Source organism: Euprymna scolopes, chromosome 20, assembly GCF_053919585.1.
Source record: "Euprymna scolopes isolate OS-2025 chromosome 20, ASM5391958v1, whole genome shotgun sequence".
NCBI lineage: Eukaryota > Metazoa > Mollusca > Cephalopoda > Sepiida > Sepiolidae > Euprymna > Euprymna scolopes.
In genome coordinates, this window is record NC_136501.1 from 37770608 (window position 1) to 37785769 (window position 15162).

The following is a 15162-nucleotide window of genomic DNA, read 5'->3' on the forward strand; positions in this document are numbered from 1 at the left end:
ATTATTTATTGGCAAGATTGGTAAATTATTTTATTTTATAAATATTTGTGAGAATTAGGTTGTTGTTTTGTCTAATTGTCAGGATTTATTAATCATTTATACAAATTAATAATGCATTTTATTTTGACTCCGTTTTAGCGGCAACCCTCATTTTTCCAGCGTATTATGGGAGTAATGAGGACACCATCAGCGCGTTCCAGTCAAAGCATTGACTCAGAACATTCAGATAATGAAATGGATGGTCACAGGTAATCATATTTGTTTATATCTTAATTTACAATATTACTTTGTTATAAATTGTTTTGATTTAATTCATCACCATGAACTGTTTCAGATCGTTGATGTGTAAAGTTCAGGCTACATTTATGTTAATGACAGAAAACATGCATACATGGATAGTTTATTTTTATAGTCAAGATGTGTTGATGGCTAATCCATAACTATCATAGAATATTATAATAACAAAATTGGGAGAGAAATAGAGAAATAGAGATGCCAATAGGAGGAAGACATGTACGAGTTGTTATAAAAAAAAACATGAAAACAAGTATGATGCATGGAATGCTTACTTTTTCAGAATCAGTAACATTGTTTCACTGCTGCGGCATCACCGACATGACTAACTGTTTACCTAAGCTCCTCATTGACTATCCAATAATCGATTATACATAATATACATGAAAGCTACTTGTATTATAGGTAAACTTACACAAGTATGGGTGCATTTTCACTAGAATATTCCCTTTGTCCTACTAAATTTAGAGCAGTTACATTATTGAAAATATAAATGTGACTAACTGTGAATGCTTAATATCATTAGCATATATTTTTATTAGAGCCTCTGGCTATCCTAAGAAATACGCTTCTGACACTAATTTTGATCACAGCCCTGAGGTTGGGAACCATCAATCTAAATACTGATAAAAATTAGCATTAAAGTACAAAAAATAACAAGCAAAACTTAAAACTAGTTTATTTTTAGTTTAGAAGAGTAATATTTACAGTACCTACAACATAGTTTAGTATGGATTATTTAGAAAATATAACAATTAAGAGAGAGTCTTATCTAAGTAAATATAAAGTTCGATTTAATGTTTTTATAAGAAACTAGTAGACGGTCTGGCATTGCCTGGTTGTAAAATATGATTAAATATGATATTTATTTATTTCCCTATTCATTATCATATTTTACTCAATATATAGTAGGGATTTAAAAAGTTAGTGATATATATATATATATATATATATATATATATATATATATATATATATATATATATATATATATGACTTAGGCACCAGCAACTAGAATCAAAACCAAAACATTTAGCTCTCTAGCTGTATTCACTACCATCTGAGCTAACGGCAAACATAGTTAAACGTCTAAATGTATATTTGCACATGTGTAGAGCATACAAATTACCTGTGCCTGCCAAGTTCATGTGCTTGTGAAAATTAACTATTTTTGCCAAGTTCCAATTTTTTCAATTTTTATCTCTTAGAAGCTATTTTTCTGGATAAAAAATAAATTGATTTTGTTCCACAGCTCTGAATGCTCCATATATCAAGTTTCAAGTCTGTAGACTAAAAATTGATAGAGTAGTTTGATAGAGACTGTTCCACATGCACACATGCGTGCACGCACATACACACACACACACACACACACACACACATACACACACATATGGTCACTTTCATAATATATAGAGATATACAGCATAATCACGTTGAAACACAGGATCCCAATAGATCACTACTTCTATTATACTTTTACCACATGTTTGTTTTTTGTTTTTTGTTTTTGGAAAGTGAATTAATAAACTGTGATAGAGTCAACTGTAGAGTTTCATTACAGAAAACCATAAAAATATATGTTGGCATTAAATAATTCTGTAGAAAGGTGACCTCTTTTGCTTGTTTATGTTAAAATTTAGTTGTTATGAGGATTAATAAAAATAAAAAAAGGTTACGATTTTACAGGTATAGGATTATTATCTTAAAAGAAAGGGTTTAGTGAACTTTTATTACAACGGTGCAAACATCTCTGAGTCAGCCAGCTGCAGATTAATTTCTGCTGACAGTTGGGAATATATGCTATTAGACAAGCTGTAGTATAATTATCAAATTAGATTAAAGCATATTAAAGATATTTTTCAAATAAATTTGAGAAGAGTTCAGATTTGAATAGAAAAAAGAAAGGATAAACAATTAACTCTGTCTTCAACAATGTCATGATAGCTAACAGTTGGAGGAAGGCTCTTACATGCAGCTTTTAAAGATTTCAAGTTTCACCTGATCTTAGAGAATACATGGCTGATTACATGAGAAAACTAGATCTGTTGAACCTGCTTACCATTTATTGTAAACACTACAAAGATACTGATGTTAACTTTGAAATGACTGCAATAGTTAAAAACTCAACAATCTAGTGTCATACAAGTATACATCACAGTTACAGGAGTTCAACATGAAAACATAGTAAAAGTTATTAGGTTGCCATAACTACTAACAAACTTAAAAAAATAAACTGCCATATCTGGGCAGGAGCTGCTAAAAATAGCCTATCCTGCCTTGACAGAGTACAAAATAGACTTAGTAGCTTAGTGGGGGATCCCTTTTCTCTTCCCTGCAACCTCTCTCCCACAGAAGAGACGTTGCGAGCCTGTCTTGTTTTACCGTTATTTCCATGGCAAGTGCTTGTCTGAACTCCAATCTCTGGTCCCCCCTCGCCAATCTTTTACGAAAAACACCCGTCTAGCTGAAGCCACTGTCAAAAAATTTCCCCACTCTCTATCTGTGCCTAAATCAAAACGTAGATTCCATGAACACAGCTTCTTTCTTAGAACAGCACGCCAGTGGAACTCTGTTCCATCTGCCTGTTTCCCACCTGACTACAACTTGGATGTCTTCAAATCCAACGTAAACAAATTCCTGATGAACCGCCCCCTTAAGTAGACGCTTTATGAAATCTCAACACTAACGTACAACGTACTGTACATGCAATAACCCTTATCCCTGAGTGGCTTCCGGGCCTTGATAAGTGGTGACCTCCTTGTAAAAAAACAAAAAACAAAAAAACAAAGTAAAAACCAGAGATATAAGACGTTAGATGTGTTTCAATATTCTTACGTAGTATGAGATAAACAGAATAAAATTCTTTGATTGAAAAAGTAATTTTATCCTTTATTTAATGTCTCATCATCATTGCATAACTTATAATCACATCATTTAAAGTTATATTTTAATATCTAAAATGAAGATAATAGATTATGTTCAAGAATCTTTTGTCTATATTACAGAATTCCAAGTTAATGTTCACTCTTGACACATGCTACTCTACTCAGTACAAACACATAATACAAATAATATATAAATAATAATAATAATAATAATATATATATATATATATATATATATATATATATATATATATAATATAATATAATATAAAGCTGAATGTCTGTATGTGCGTGTGTGTCTGGTCACGAATAGGCTCCTATATGGTTGACTATTTTAAAAAACTGATTACATATAATGATAGAAGGTGTATCGAGACACAGGAATGGGTATGTTTGATCTGGCAGAATGGTGGTTCATTAAAATTGTGGGGTCTGCGTTCGTGCCTAGTCCACAAAGTATGGAAATAAAAAATTTAAAAAAAAAAAAAAAAACGTTTACAAGTGTTTTTAATATAGATGCACATAAGAATACTTTGATAAGTATGTTTTAACTTAAATAGGGATGGTATAATAAAATTGTGGGGTCTGCGTTCGCACCTGGTCTTCATAGAATGGAAATAGGCACAAACTTTAATAAAGACTTTTCATATCTATCTGCGTAAATATACTTTGATAATTATGTTTCAGTTTGAAGAAATATGGTATAATAAAATTATGGGGTGTTCATTCGAACCTGACCTCCATAGAATGAAAATATGTCACAAAGTTTAACAGGGTTTTTTAATATAGATCCATAGAATATTGTGATAAGTGTTTCAGTGTGAACAGGTATGGTATAATAAATTATGGGGTTTATCTATTTTATTTTTACTTTCATCATATTTTGCTTTGGTTTTGATACACTCCAAATTCGAAACTATCTCTTTACAACCCTTCCTTTTCATAACCTATCATACTTTCATAAATCAGAGTCCATTTTCTGTAGGCTTTTTTTGAACACAGTCAACGATGGGTACTTTTGCTAGTATATATATATATATATATATATAATAAAAGTTACAATAAGTTTACTAAGGTAATCAAAATGGTAAACTTAAAATATATTATAAATATTAAAGAGTTAATATTTACAAGTAAAATAAACTCAGCCAGATGTAAAAAGCTCAATAAAACCGAAAAGGAATTTTATTTTTTTAATTAAATATGTTTTTAACTCTTTTTCAAGATGTTTTTTAACATATTTTATTAATCATTTGTTCATATATATATATATATATATATATATATATATATATATATATATATATATATATATATATATATAAAATACATATATTAAAGTTTTTGCAGAATTCTTAGCAAAAAGTGGTTTGCAGCTGTAAACTTGGTCTTTTATTTTTATGAACTTGTAAGTACCTGATACAATAAATACACAAATACGAGTCAAATAAAAACTAGATTTTACTTTCTGAGAAAATTTTTAAGTGTGGAATTTATTTATTCAGAAATATTTTTCTTTAAAGAATGTGTCCGTTATTCTTAGTCTAAATTTGAAAGCAATTATTTTAGTTTTACATTTTCTATTTGCTTCAGCTGGAATAATAATCTGAATTCTGTTAATTACTCACCTAATCATTCATGTGATTAAAATAGATTTGAAATAGTTTGTGGCATTAGATAGGCATACAATATTGACTTATCTTAATAACAAACACTAAATCTTATGATAAAATCAACTCCATTTTTATGATGCATATAGGCACAATTCTAGTTAGATAAATTATTCTGATAGTCTCTTCATTTTAATGATATTTGTCTTTTCATTAATAATACTTATTGCACAAAAATACTATAACTAAACTAAGCACTTATTTTCTCAAAGCCAAAATCTAATTAAATTTATGGTGCGAAAATAAAACATTGAAATACTTAAAGAATGTTTTTATACCTGTTCTGTGTTTAATCTGTTGAAATATCTTTCACACATCATTAATATATTGCATTGTTTTTTTTTACAGCATTGACAAGGGTCATGATAAATCTACATGGCAACGTTCATTCAGTTTCCTACGGCGTGGCAGTAGCCGACGTAAGAAAGACAACACGATGCAAAAAAGTGAAACTGCTAGTTTACAGGTATGCTTAATCTCATATTTGCAGGATCATAGTGGTGGTAAGGTCTTCACGATTTTTCTTTGTGTTTAGTTTCTATTTTTTCTATCTGAGAATGGAATGCTTTTATTATTATTATTCAAATTTAAATTTCACAACCTTTCTCTTTCACAAATGTGAGCCTACACATACACATAATACACATTTTTAAATATATTCTTGTTGTTAACATGTTGGGTTATTTATCAGTTTCTGTACGATATGTATTGTTTCTTTTATGCTAACAAGGATCAGATGTTTGATTCATTTCTAACTGCATTTTTTTTTTCACTTACAAGAAAATAATTCTTGCAATCATAGTCCTTGGAATGATTTTGTTTTCTTTTTTCCCTTGTTTCCTTTTTAATCTTTTCTATTTATATTTCCCATACAGTCTGGTATCTTCACTTTGGTATTGTTTGTGATTGTACCAAAACACTGAGTATTATTAAATTCTATTCTCTAAATTGAAGTATTTAATTCACATTATTTTATTTGAATACAATTCACTTTTGAACACCCATTCATTACAATCAGTTTTCCCATTCCAAAATCATCATACAAAATCAAAGCAAATTTGTAAAGGCACTTGATGCATTAAACAATGTTCACACTGTAGATGTTGTGTGCAGAGGTAATCTCTCTTTTCTTTGCCTTACAAAATGAAAAATGACAAATTATTCTAGCAGCACCAGAGATTCTAATCCTGCTCATATTGAGTTACTCAACAAATCCATATTTGTTCACTGTATGCACATCAATAAATCCAGAGGTAAAGATAAAATAGTAAATTACAATACATATCAGTATTTCTCATTATATTCCTTTTTAATGCACATAATTTAGGCCTTATATATGTTAGTTGATTATTGGATTTTTCACAACATTCATATCACTGTTGAATCATTTTATGCCAAAACCATACATAAGTTTTGGATGTGATTTATTTGTAGATTAATTGGGGGGGGGGGGTATGTTTTGTTTAGTTAGTAGATATTACTACAACTTAGCATCAAAATAGATCTGTGAGTAATTGTAACTAATGGGTAACTCCACACTCCCCAAAGCTCCCAAATTGGGGCCTCACCACTGAACAATTAATTCTATAGATTGAACATTATATAATGCATATTTCAGATCAAATCAATTAATAAATAGGCCATGTACAAGACTACAGACTATTTATCTGTTCTCATATATTCTCTGTATATCAGGTTGACAAGAGAATTATTGTGGCTTTCAACTTTAAAATTTAGATGAACATATCTCGGCTCCAACAAAAATTTATCAAAATAAGCACCATCAGAATCAACACAATTATGCCAACGCAAAACAAGTGTATTTATGCCAGTAATGTAAAAATCTTGTATTCTGATGGTGATAAAGTCGTTGAAAATGTTTTGATATCGCTTAGGTTTTTAAGCATTTCTTGCATAGAAACTTGTCGAGATACTTGAAAAAGTGGTAGCCGGTAGATAAGAGGCCTTGAGAGTATGGCAGATGAAGCAGAGTTTTGTAACCCAATTCATTTAACTTCTGCAGGGTCAGTTTAGCAACATGCGGCCGGGCATTGTTGTGGAAAAGAATTTGGCCTTTTCTGTTGACTAATGCTGGGTGTTGTTGTCAAAATTTCTGATGCATTTTATCCATTTGTTGACTGTACTTCTCTGCAATAATGCATTAAAAAAAACTAATGGACGAGACCGGTTGCAGACCATCAAACAGGCAACATGACCTTCTTTTGGTGCAACTCTCGCTTTTGGATGTGTTGTGAAGTTTCGTTAGTGTCTAACCACTGAGCTGAGCATCGCCATTGTCATAAAGAACCTACTTTTCATCACAAGTTACAACCCAGTCGAGAAACGAGTCGTTCTTGTGTAAAAGAAGGGAAGATGACACTTCATAATGGCGTTTCTTTTGGTTGTTGTTCAATTTATGAGGCACCCATTTATTAAGTTTTTCTGTCTTTCCAATCTCTCTCAAGTGGTTGGAAGTCATTGTATATGTTACATCTAATTCAGAAGCAAGTTCTCGAACAGTTGTGTGTGGATTGGCTTCAGCTAAGACTCTTAATTGATCATTGTCTGATGGCCAACCACTACACTCATCATTTTCAAGACTCTTGTTGCCACCATAAAATTTTTTAAACCATCATTGTGCTATGCGTTCAGTTGTGGGTCCTGGGCTAAATGCTTCATTGATATCACAAGCTTTTTCAGCAGCTTTTTGGCTTAGCTTGAATTGAAATAAGAAAATTGTGCAAATTTGTTTTTTTTCCATCTTGTATTCAACGTTCTAAAAAGAAGACATAATTGCTTTAAAAATTGTAATTTAAACGATTAGGTAGAGTGAAAAGCGCTCTTTAAAATGATATATAAAGTAAAGGTATTATAACAGAAAACTTATTTGAAAATACATCATTTGAAATCAAAATTAAAAATTCTGTTAGAACTTTCTTGTCAACCTAATATATAGAGAACACAGTGTAGATTGGGTTTGAGATTTCTATTTTATGGCGCATCAACCCTACAGTTCATTTTGTGTCATACAATACATTTATAGAATAGTCACTTGATAATGTTTGAGTTTGTGATTTATATTTCTTGTTTAAGATTGATGTTATAAAAAATATGGAGTGGTTTTCAGAAAGTTCGTTATTTAAGTGTATATTTGGTTTCTTCTATAGCAGTTGAAATAGGGATAAGCACAGTCTAAAAGGAAATTATTTTTTTTCATTTAAAATATTTCCTCTTATCAACTATTATATACAGCCTATTTTTTTAATTCTATAATAAATGGAGAACATTTGTTTAGATTTTTTTAATATGTGTCAGAATAGAAATGAACTGTTTATATCTAATTTTATATCTTATTTTTGCAAAGATTTTTTGGCCAAATTGACATCTCAAAATTGAAAAAACTTTTTATCTTAATAAAAAATAGATGTTAGATGAGTCTTTATGAATATTAATTATATTATCAGTAAATTACTTTTGCTAGATAAAATTTAGGATTTCTTATGAATCAAACATATTTACTTTTCCATATTGACAATAATAGCTATCAATGTTCTTTTGGCTTCCATGAGAAAGTAATGGTCACATTTAATTTGAAATGTAACATCCAAAATTCATGGAAAAGTAATGGTCAAATTTAGTTCTTCAAGCTTTTAGGATCATGTTGTAATGTGATTGTGTTATTTAAAGGTTAAGCACAAATAAATTATAAAGAAATAATACAATATCTCTTTTTTTTAGATATTTAATTAATATTAATTTAATAAATTTAATTCCTTTTAATAAATTTTATTATAATTTTTATTACTTTTATTATGAATTTTAATTATTACTACAGGGATATTGTCAGTAAGTAATATTAAAAGTTTATTAACTAAATATATGCAGGTATTAATACAATATATCTATAAAATACTTGTTCCAGGTATTTCTAAAAAATAAATTATTGCAAGAGAAAGGGGTTATAATTTTAAATTATACTTTTTTAATTCCAATAATTTTAATTGTAGTTTAAATTTTTCAATTGAAAATGTATTTTTAAAGTATATTTTATATTAGTTTTCCTAATGGTTGATCGTGAATGGATTATATTTTTAATGAAAAATGTTTGCAAATTCTTTAGCCTTTTAAAACAAATTAAGATTTGATTTAGCAAACAAAAATTATAAATTATATCTGATCATTTATATTATTTTCTCTGATATTATTTTAAAGCGACAGTCTTTTCAATTTGCTTTTAACTATTTTCACAAATTCTCACAAAAAAATAATATTTATTTGTGCTTTCTCGTTCAAGATACAATTTTTATTTATCAAATATTAGGTTGGTGCAAAAATAATGTCGTTTTTATATATGTAGTTGAACATCAAAAAACAACATTATTGTTGCACCAACCCAATATTTGACAAAATTATTGGTAAAAACTACAATAAGTTGACATTTAATTATATATTTTGTGGCTACATACACATTTGCAAACTTGTTTTAGCTTAACATTGTCAGACCTTCATACTAAGATGAAGGTAAATTTCATCATGCTAGAGTCTCAGTATGAAGGTCTGATGAAATTCAGTTTATTTCCCAGCTAAAATTGAAACATATCTGTAAATGTACAGTCAAAAATGTTTGCATAAATAAAAATTGATATACAAATCTATTTAATACTGAACACTATTATATACACACAGTAAAGGTTTACTGGACCAACAATGCTTATTAGCATTACCATATATCTACAAAAGCGAATAACCATGGTACAGTTGTGAACAACTCCTTCAAACAAGCCTATCATTGTATTAAGATTAAGGCAGGATCCGGAGATTATTTATCAACATAAGAACAGACACTTTCGTCCCAAATACATAATTTTGCTACGACCTATTCTTAAGTATATGGCTAATAATGGTTTATAAATATTTAAAAATAGGCAATTTCAAATTTTCTTGGAATTTTGTTTGGTTTTGAGTTTTGTATTGACAATTCATGATCTTAACTTTACCGGTCAAATGTAAAATGGAAGCTTGAGAATCTTCTAACATGTGATCAGATGTTCTTTCCTTTTTTTTCTTTTTTTTTTTTTTAGTGGGTGGGGGGTCTGATTATCATCTATAAAATGCGTCTTTCATGTTTTTGACTTGCCATTATTCTCATCTTTCTGGACCACCTTTTCTCATTTTATTTTGTTTTAGATCACTGTATCGATTTTTACTGATATTTGATCGTCTCTGACGAGCAGCTTAATAGACTAAAGACAATGTTTTTCATTATGGATTGCAAAACGCACATAATGCAGTAAAGAAGAAAATATAGGCATTAACCAACCTTGTGTGTGTGTGTGTGTGTGTGTGTGTGTGTGTGTGTGTGTGTGTGTGTGTGTGTGTGTGTGTGTGTTTTGAAAATGGTGTAGGGATTACAAGTGCAGACTGTAGGCTCAACATGCCAGTTTTCAATTTTGTCAGAACTACTGCATCACTTTCACTAATAGCTTTGGGAAAGGTATGCATCCATATATCCTCTCTCTCTCTCTCTCTCTCTCTCTCTCTCTCTCTCTCTCTAGCTGTTGATTAAATAGTAAAGTGTAGACTAGACTCTCAGGCCATCTTAAGTCTAGTAGACAAAAAAACTCTGAAATAGCATGTCTTTCTCTGCTTATCTTGGAATTAATCATCTTGAACTTCTCTTTGCCACTGGACAAGAGAAGAGAGGTGCAGCTAGAGATTTCTCAACCTTGGTTTTACTATAAACTTTTCATGCAGGTTTCCTTACAATAAGTCTCTCAGTTAGATCTTTTATCATATATGGAGTGTGACTGTACTCAATCGTAGACATTATAACTTCATATCTGTTTATGGTGATGGGTGTTACTTGATTGTGGAAACACTGAGGTCGCACTGCGATGTATAAAGTGAAATGTCAAAACTATTTAAAGAAAAATTTTGTTTCTGGCTGAATAAGACTTAACTGCATTTTTAAATAAATAAAACTAATTTCAACGTGATTTGTCAACAGATAATTGGTCCCTTATTTGGGACTTACATAAAGTCAACAAAATGATGGGGTTGTGGCCAGGACAGAAGATTTTTACTTATTTGGAGTTAAGAGCTCATTTTCATATATGTGTTTTATTCACTTACTTGTCATAAACTAATAACATGGCAATTCTCTTTTCCCTTCTCTGATAACATCATTCTTTATCTTTCTTCCTTCGGTTGAACTTTTTTCTAATGTAAACTTTTTAACCTTGATAAATAGCTCATTCTCAAACGATTCTAAATACAGCCACATGTAAAATAACCATTATTTAAAACTAATTACTCAACATTCAATATATAACGTTTTTTGGATCGAAAGTAAAGGGTTAGATTTTACAAGTAAATAGTATACAGAAGAGCCAACAGAGGACTATGTCATTCAAATTGTGTTAGAGTTTCTTAATAGTTATCTTCTCAAAAAGGTGCTTATTTAAGTATTATCCCAATATATTTTTAAATATTAGAGATCTGTTGCAATGTTTATATTTTTAATCTGAAGCAGGTAAAATCCAAGCAACCCAAACAAGAAGAGGGCTATGTTAATCAGAGTTTCTCTGGTGTTGATGAGTCAAAATCACAAGGAAAACCTAAAGAAAAGGTAGCAGATTTACTAAAACTTGCTGGTATATCTCCTCCTATATGCATGAACTAGTTACTAATTCTAAGGATAGCAGATTAGTTTGGGGTGTTGGTGAACATTGATGCTGGTGGTGGTGGTGGTGATGGTGGTAGTGGTGGTAGTTATTCAAATATTTCTTTAGAATCTTCTGCTTTTAACTTCTGGGGTAAAATGCTTTATTAAGCAAAAGTAATATAAAATTCAATTTTATGTGTTTATATATATATATATATATATATATATATATATATATATATATATATATATATACATAATATTTTCACTCATAATTTACTCATATTCTGCACATTCAATTTAAATATGTAAAAATATGTATTGGTATCTGTTTATATGAAGGACAATTGGTTGTTTTGCAAAGTGATTTAATTATTTTCACACATTTTTATTTTTCAGAAAATTTCTTTTCCATGTGAATTGTTTTTTTTTTTAATATCAATTATTATGAACTCCCTCTTTTTAAATATTATACAATAATTAATATAGTTTTATCTACTTTTTTATTAGCTTTTTAAAATATTATCCTAGAACTGAATGTATCTTCTAAGAATGTCACTAAATTGTCTTTAGCCATTACAAAATTCAAGTTGTAGATAATGAAAGTAGCAGATTATTTTTAAAAGTATAAATAGTGTTTTTATTTATGAGATTACTACTACTACTACTACTACTACTACTACTAATAATAATAATAATAATAATAATAATGATAACAATAATAATAATTATTATTGTAAATTTTATTGTAACCATTTAAACTCAGAATATATAAAAAAATTAACTTCTATATATATAGATCATGGTTTATATTAAAATTTCGTATTTCAAACAATTTTATAAAATAACAATTTATTCTCTTTCCAAAATTAATTTTTCAAATAATCGTTTTTATTTAGTTTATCTGCACATCTATACCTTTTACTTTTACAAATGTAAATCACGCTACCAAATATGTTTCTTTTTATTAATAAGTTGTTTTTATGATTCCTTTTAATGATGAAATATAAGATAATGTGTAATAATGGCTTTGATTATTGAATTTTATTGATTGTTATTCTTCTTGTGATTGACAAGTTCATACATTTGCACACACATATATAACTAAATATACACCCATAAATAAATGTATACGCACATATTTCTAAAATGTTTAATAATTATTAACATAATGTTAATGTGGTTGAAATCCATTAATCATTTTATTAATTTTTGTATAAAAATATATTTTAATTACTTGTTTTTATTTCATTAATTTTGTAATAATTGAAAATATTGTCATTTTCAAATAAATCACACAGCTTTTTTATATAAAAATTATAAGTAAAATATTGTTATTTAATATTAGAAATAATACAAGAATAATAAATATCTACTGTCTTTTGTGATTGCTTCTGTGCAGTCCCTCTTTCGTTTTACACCATTTACAAATCTAAAATATTAATAATTGTCTATTTGAGAATTTAAAGAGTAATATAGATTAATCTGTGGTTGATTGATGAGATTAAGCAAAGTTATAGGTTTTTGTATGAAAAATATTTCATTTAGGTTAAAAATAAAAGTAAACTAATTATTTTTAATCAGTATAAAATTTGGATATTTAATATCCAACTTTATCATTTTAGCTGACGACGTGTTTGGAACGTTTATTGTTTGCACACATGGTTGCCATTCTTCATGTAGATTACCATTGATAATACACACGTGTCTTTATTATTATATAAAGGAATATGACATGGTGTTGGAAAGAATAAAATAGAAACAATTTGCTAACATATGTATTTAGTTTATTTACGGTTTGTCTGAGAAAACACATAAAATAGTGTAATACATGAAGATATGCAGAGGAAATGTAATCTAAGCAAGAAGTACAATTGTTCCATAATCCTATAAAATAAAAAGTGTGCGTTGTTGAGATAGAGGCAAAAATGAAAATATGTGTGAATCCATGAAATATTTAATTTGTTTACAAAATATCAACAATGGTGACACATCATTGAAAGAATAATATATGACAATGTTTTGTTCTGTCTGCGAGTCAGTTGACTCCTTCAGAAAGATAACCTAACAAAGCTGTTAGGATTTAAGAAAAAAAAGCTTTTTTTTTTACTTAGCACCAAGCAAGCCTAACATTTCAAGTATTACTTTCAGTTATATTTTATTACAATTTCTATAACTGTCAATCTGCAATTTGTCTAAAGCATTGTGAATTATCAATTTTAAATAAATGAAGAACAGAATTATCTTTACAGTTGATATTCTGTAAACTTCATGGTTTAATTAGTAAAGTAGTTGTTATACTAAAACATAGTTTCGAATGAAAATGAGCTTCATCTTGATTTTTTTTAATTCATGTTGTTTACAAACAAGTATAGAATCACACTGAAAAGATTTGTAAGAAGAGATAACTGAAATTAAAATGAACAAAAGCAAATGATTATATATTATAAATTCAAAAATAAATTAATTAAAAATATTTACTAGTAATTTATTACTCTCTAAAAATGTTAGTTATATTTCTTTATATGAAAAGTGAAAAAAGCTGTATGGTTTGTAAATATTAAGAACCATGATTTGTTGCATTTATTATGTTTATTCTTTTATATTATTTGATGATTGTCTTTCACCTGATGTCAATAAAGTATCATAAATGTATTTTTCCACTATAGGTTTAAAGCACTCACCAGTAATAATAAAAAGTAGTGTTTACTCACTATTTTATATTACTATATTACTATTCTCTCCTGTTCCTGCTCCATTAAAAAGTAGTCAGACATTTATATGTTGTTATTTTTGAGACAACAGATGCTCTAGAAGCTGATATTACTCAATCACAAAAAAGTAAAAGCGTCACCATTATTATTATTGCTACTTTATTATACTATAATAAAAGCAGATAAAGAATGATTAACAAATTTTTACATACAATTGTGTTCAATATGTGTGATCTCATTCATAAATTAATTTATACTTGAAAGTTCGTGACGAAACATTTTGAGTGAATAAATGCACATTGATTTTGAAAAATATTTTCTTTTTTCTGTATTTTTAACATAGAGAACTTTTAAAAATATATTAAAAAATCTACTTGTAAATATTTATCATATAAACATTTTATATTGGTTTATTCAGTTTACTGTTTTCACCTTGGTCATTATATTCATGGTTCGGGTGATGTAACCTCTAGCCTTCTTTAGGTGTATGTTTAATTAAATTAATACTTACATCTGGTTATGGCTATTGGAATGAGAATGATCTACCCTTGTAGATTAAATTCAGTTTGAAATTTTGTATAGGTTTCTGAATTCACTAGAAGGTTCTACTTTCTTTAGATGCAATTTTTTTAATGTAAGAAACTTCTAGTCAAACTTAGGAATCTTTATATCAAACTTGACAACCTAGGTAGAATTTCAAACAGAACCTTTTATTTAATCCACAAGAGTAGATTGTTCTTATTCAGACAGTCATGATTGGATATATGTTCTAATTTAATTAAAAGATACACCTGAACCAGGTCAGTAGTTACATCGTCTGACATATTACGAATATGAGAGCCAAAATGAAATTAGTAGTCCAAATATTGCAAATAATTACAAATGATCAATCCTTACGTAAAAACTTCTGAAAGATAAACATTTATTAGTAT

The 15162-nt window shown here is 28.4% G+C and overlaps 1 protein-coding gene across 1 annotated transcript in view; it reads left to right on the top strand.

The window, feature by feature from the left end:
- LOC145241391 (voltage-dependent calcium channel type A subunit alpha-1-like) overlaps positions 1–15162 on the top strand; it is a 1447749-nt gene that overhangs the window by 1392104 nt on the left and 40483 nt on the right. The window contains exons 49-50 of the mRNA XM_080104315.1: positions 139–248; positions 5201–5318. Of these exons, the coding sequence (XP_079960441.1) occupies positions 139–248; positions 5201–5318 (228 nt within the window). The remainder of the gene's footprint in view (positions 1–138; positions 249–5200; positions 5319–15162) is intronic.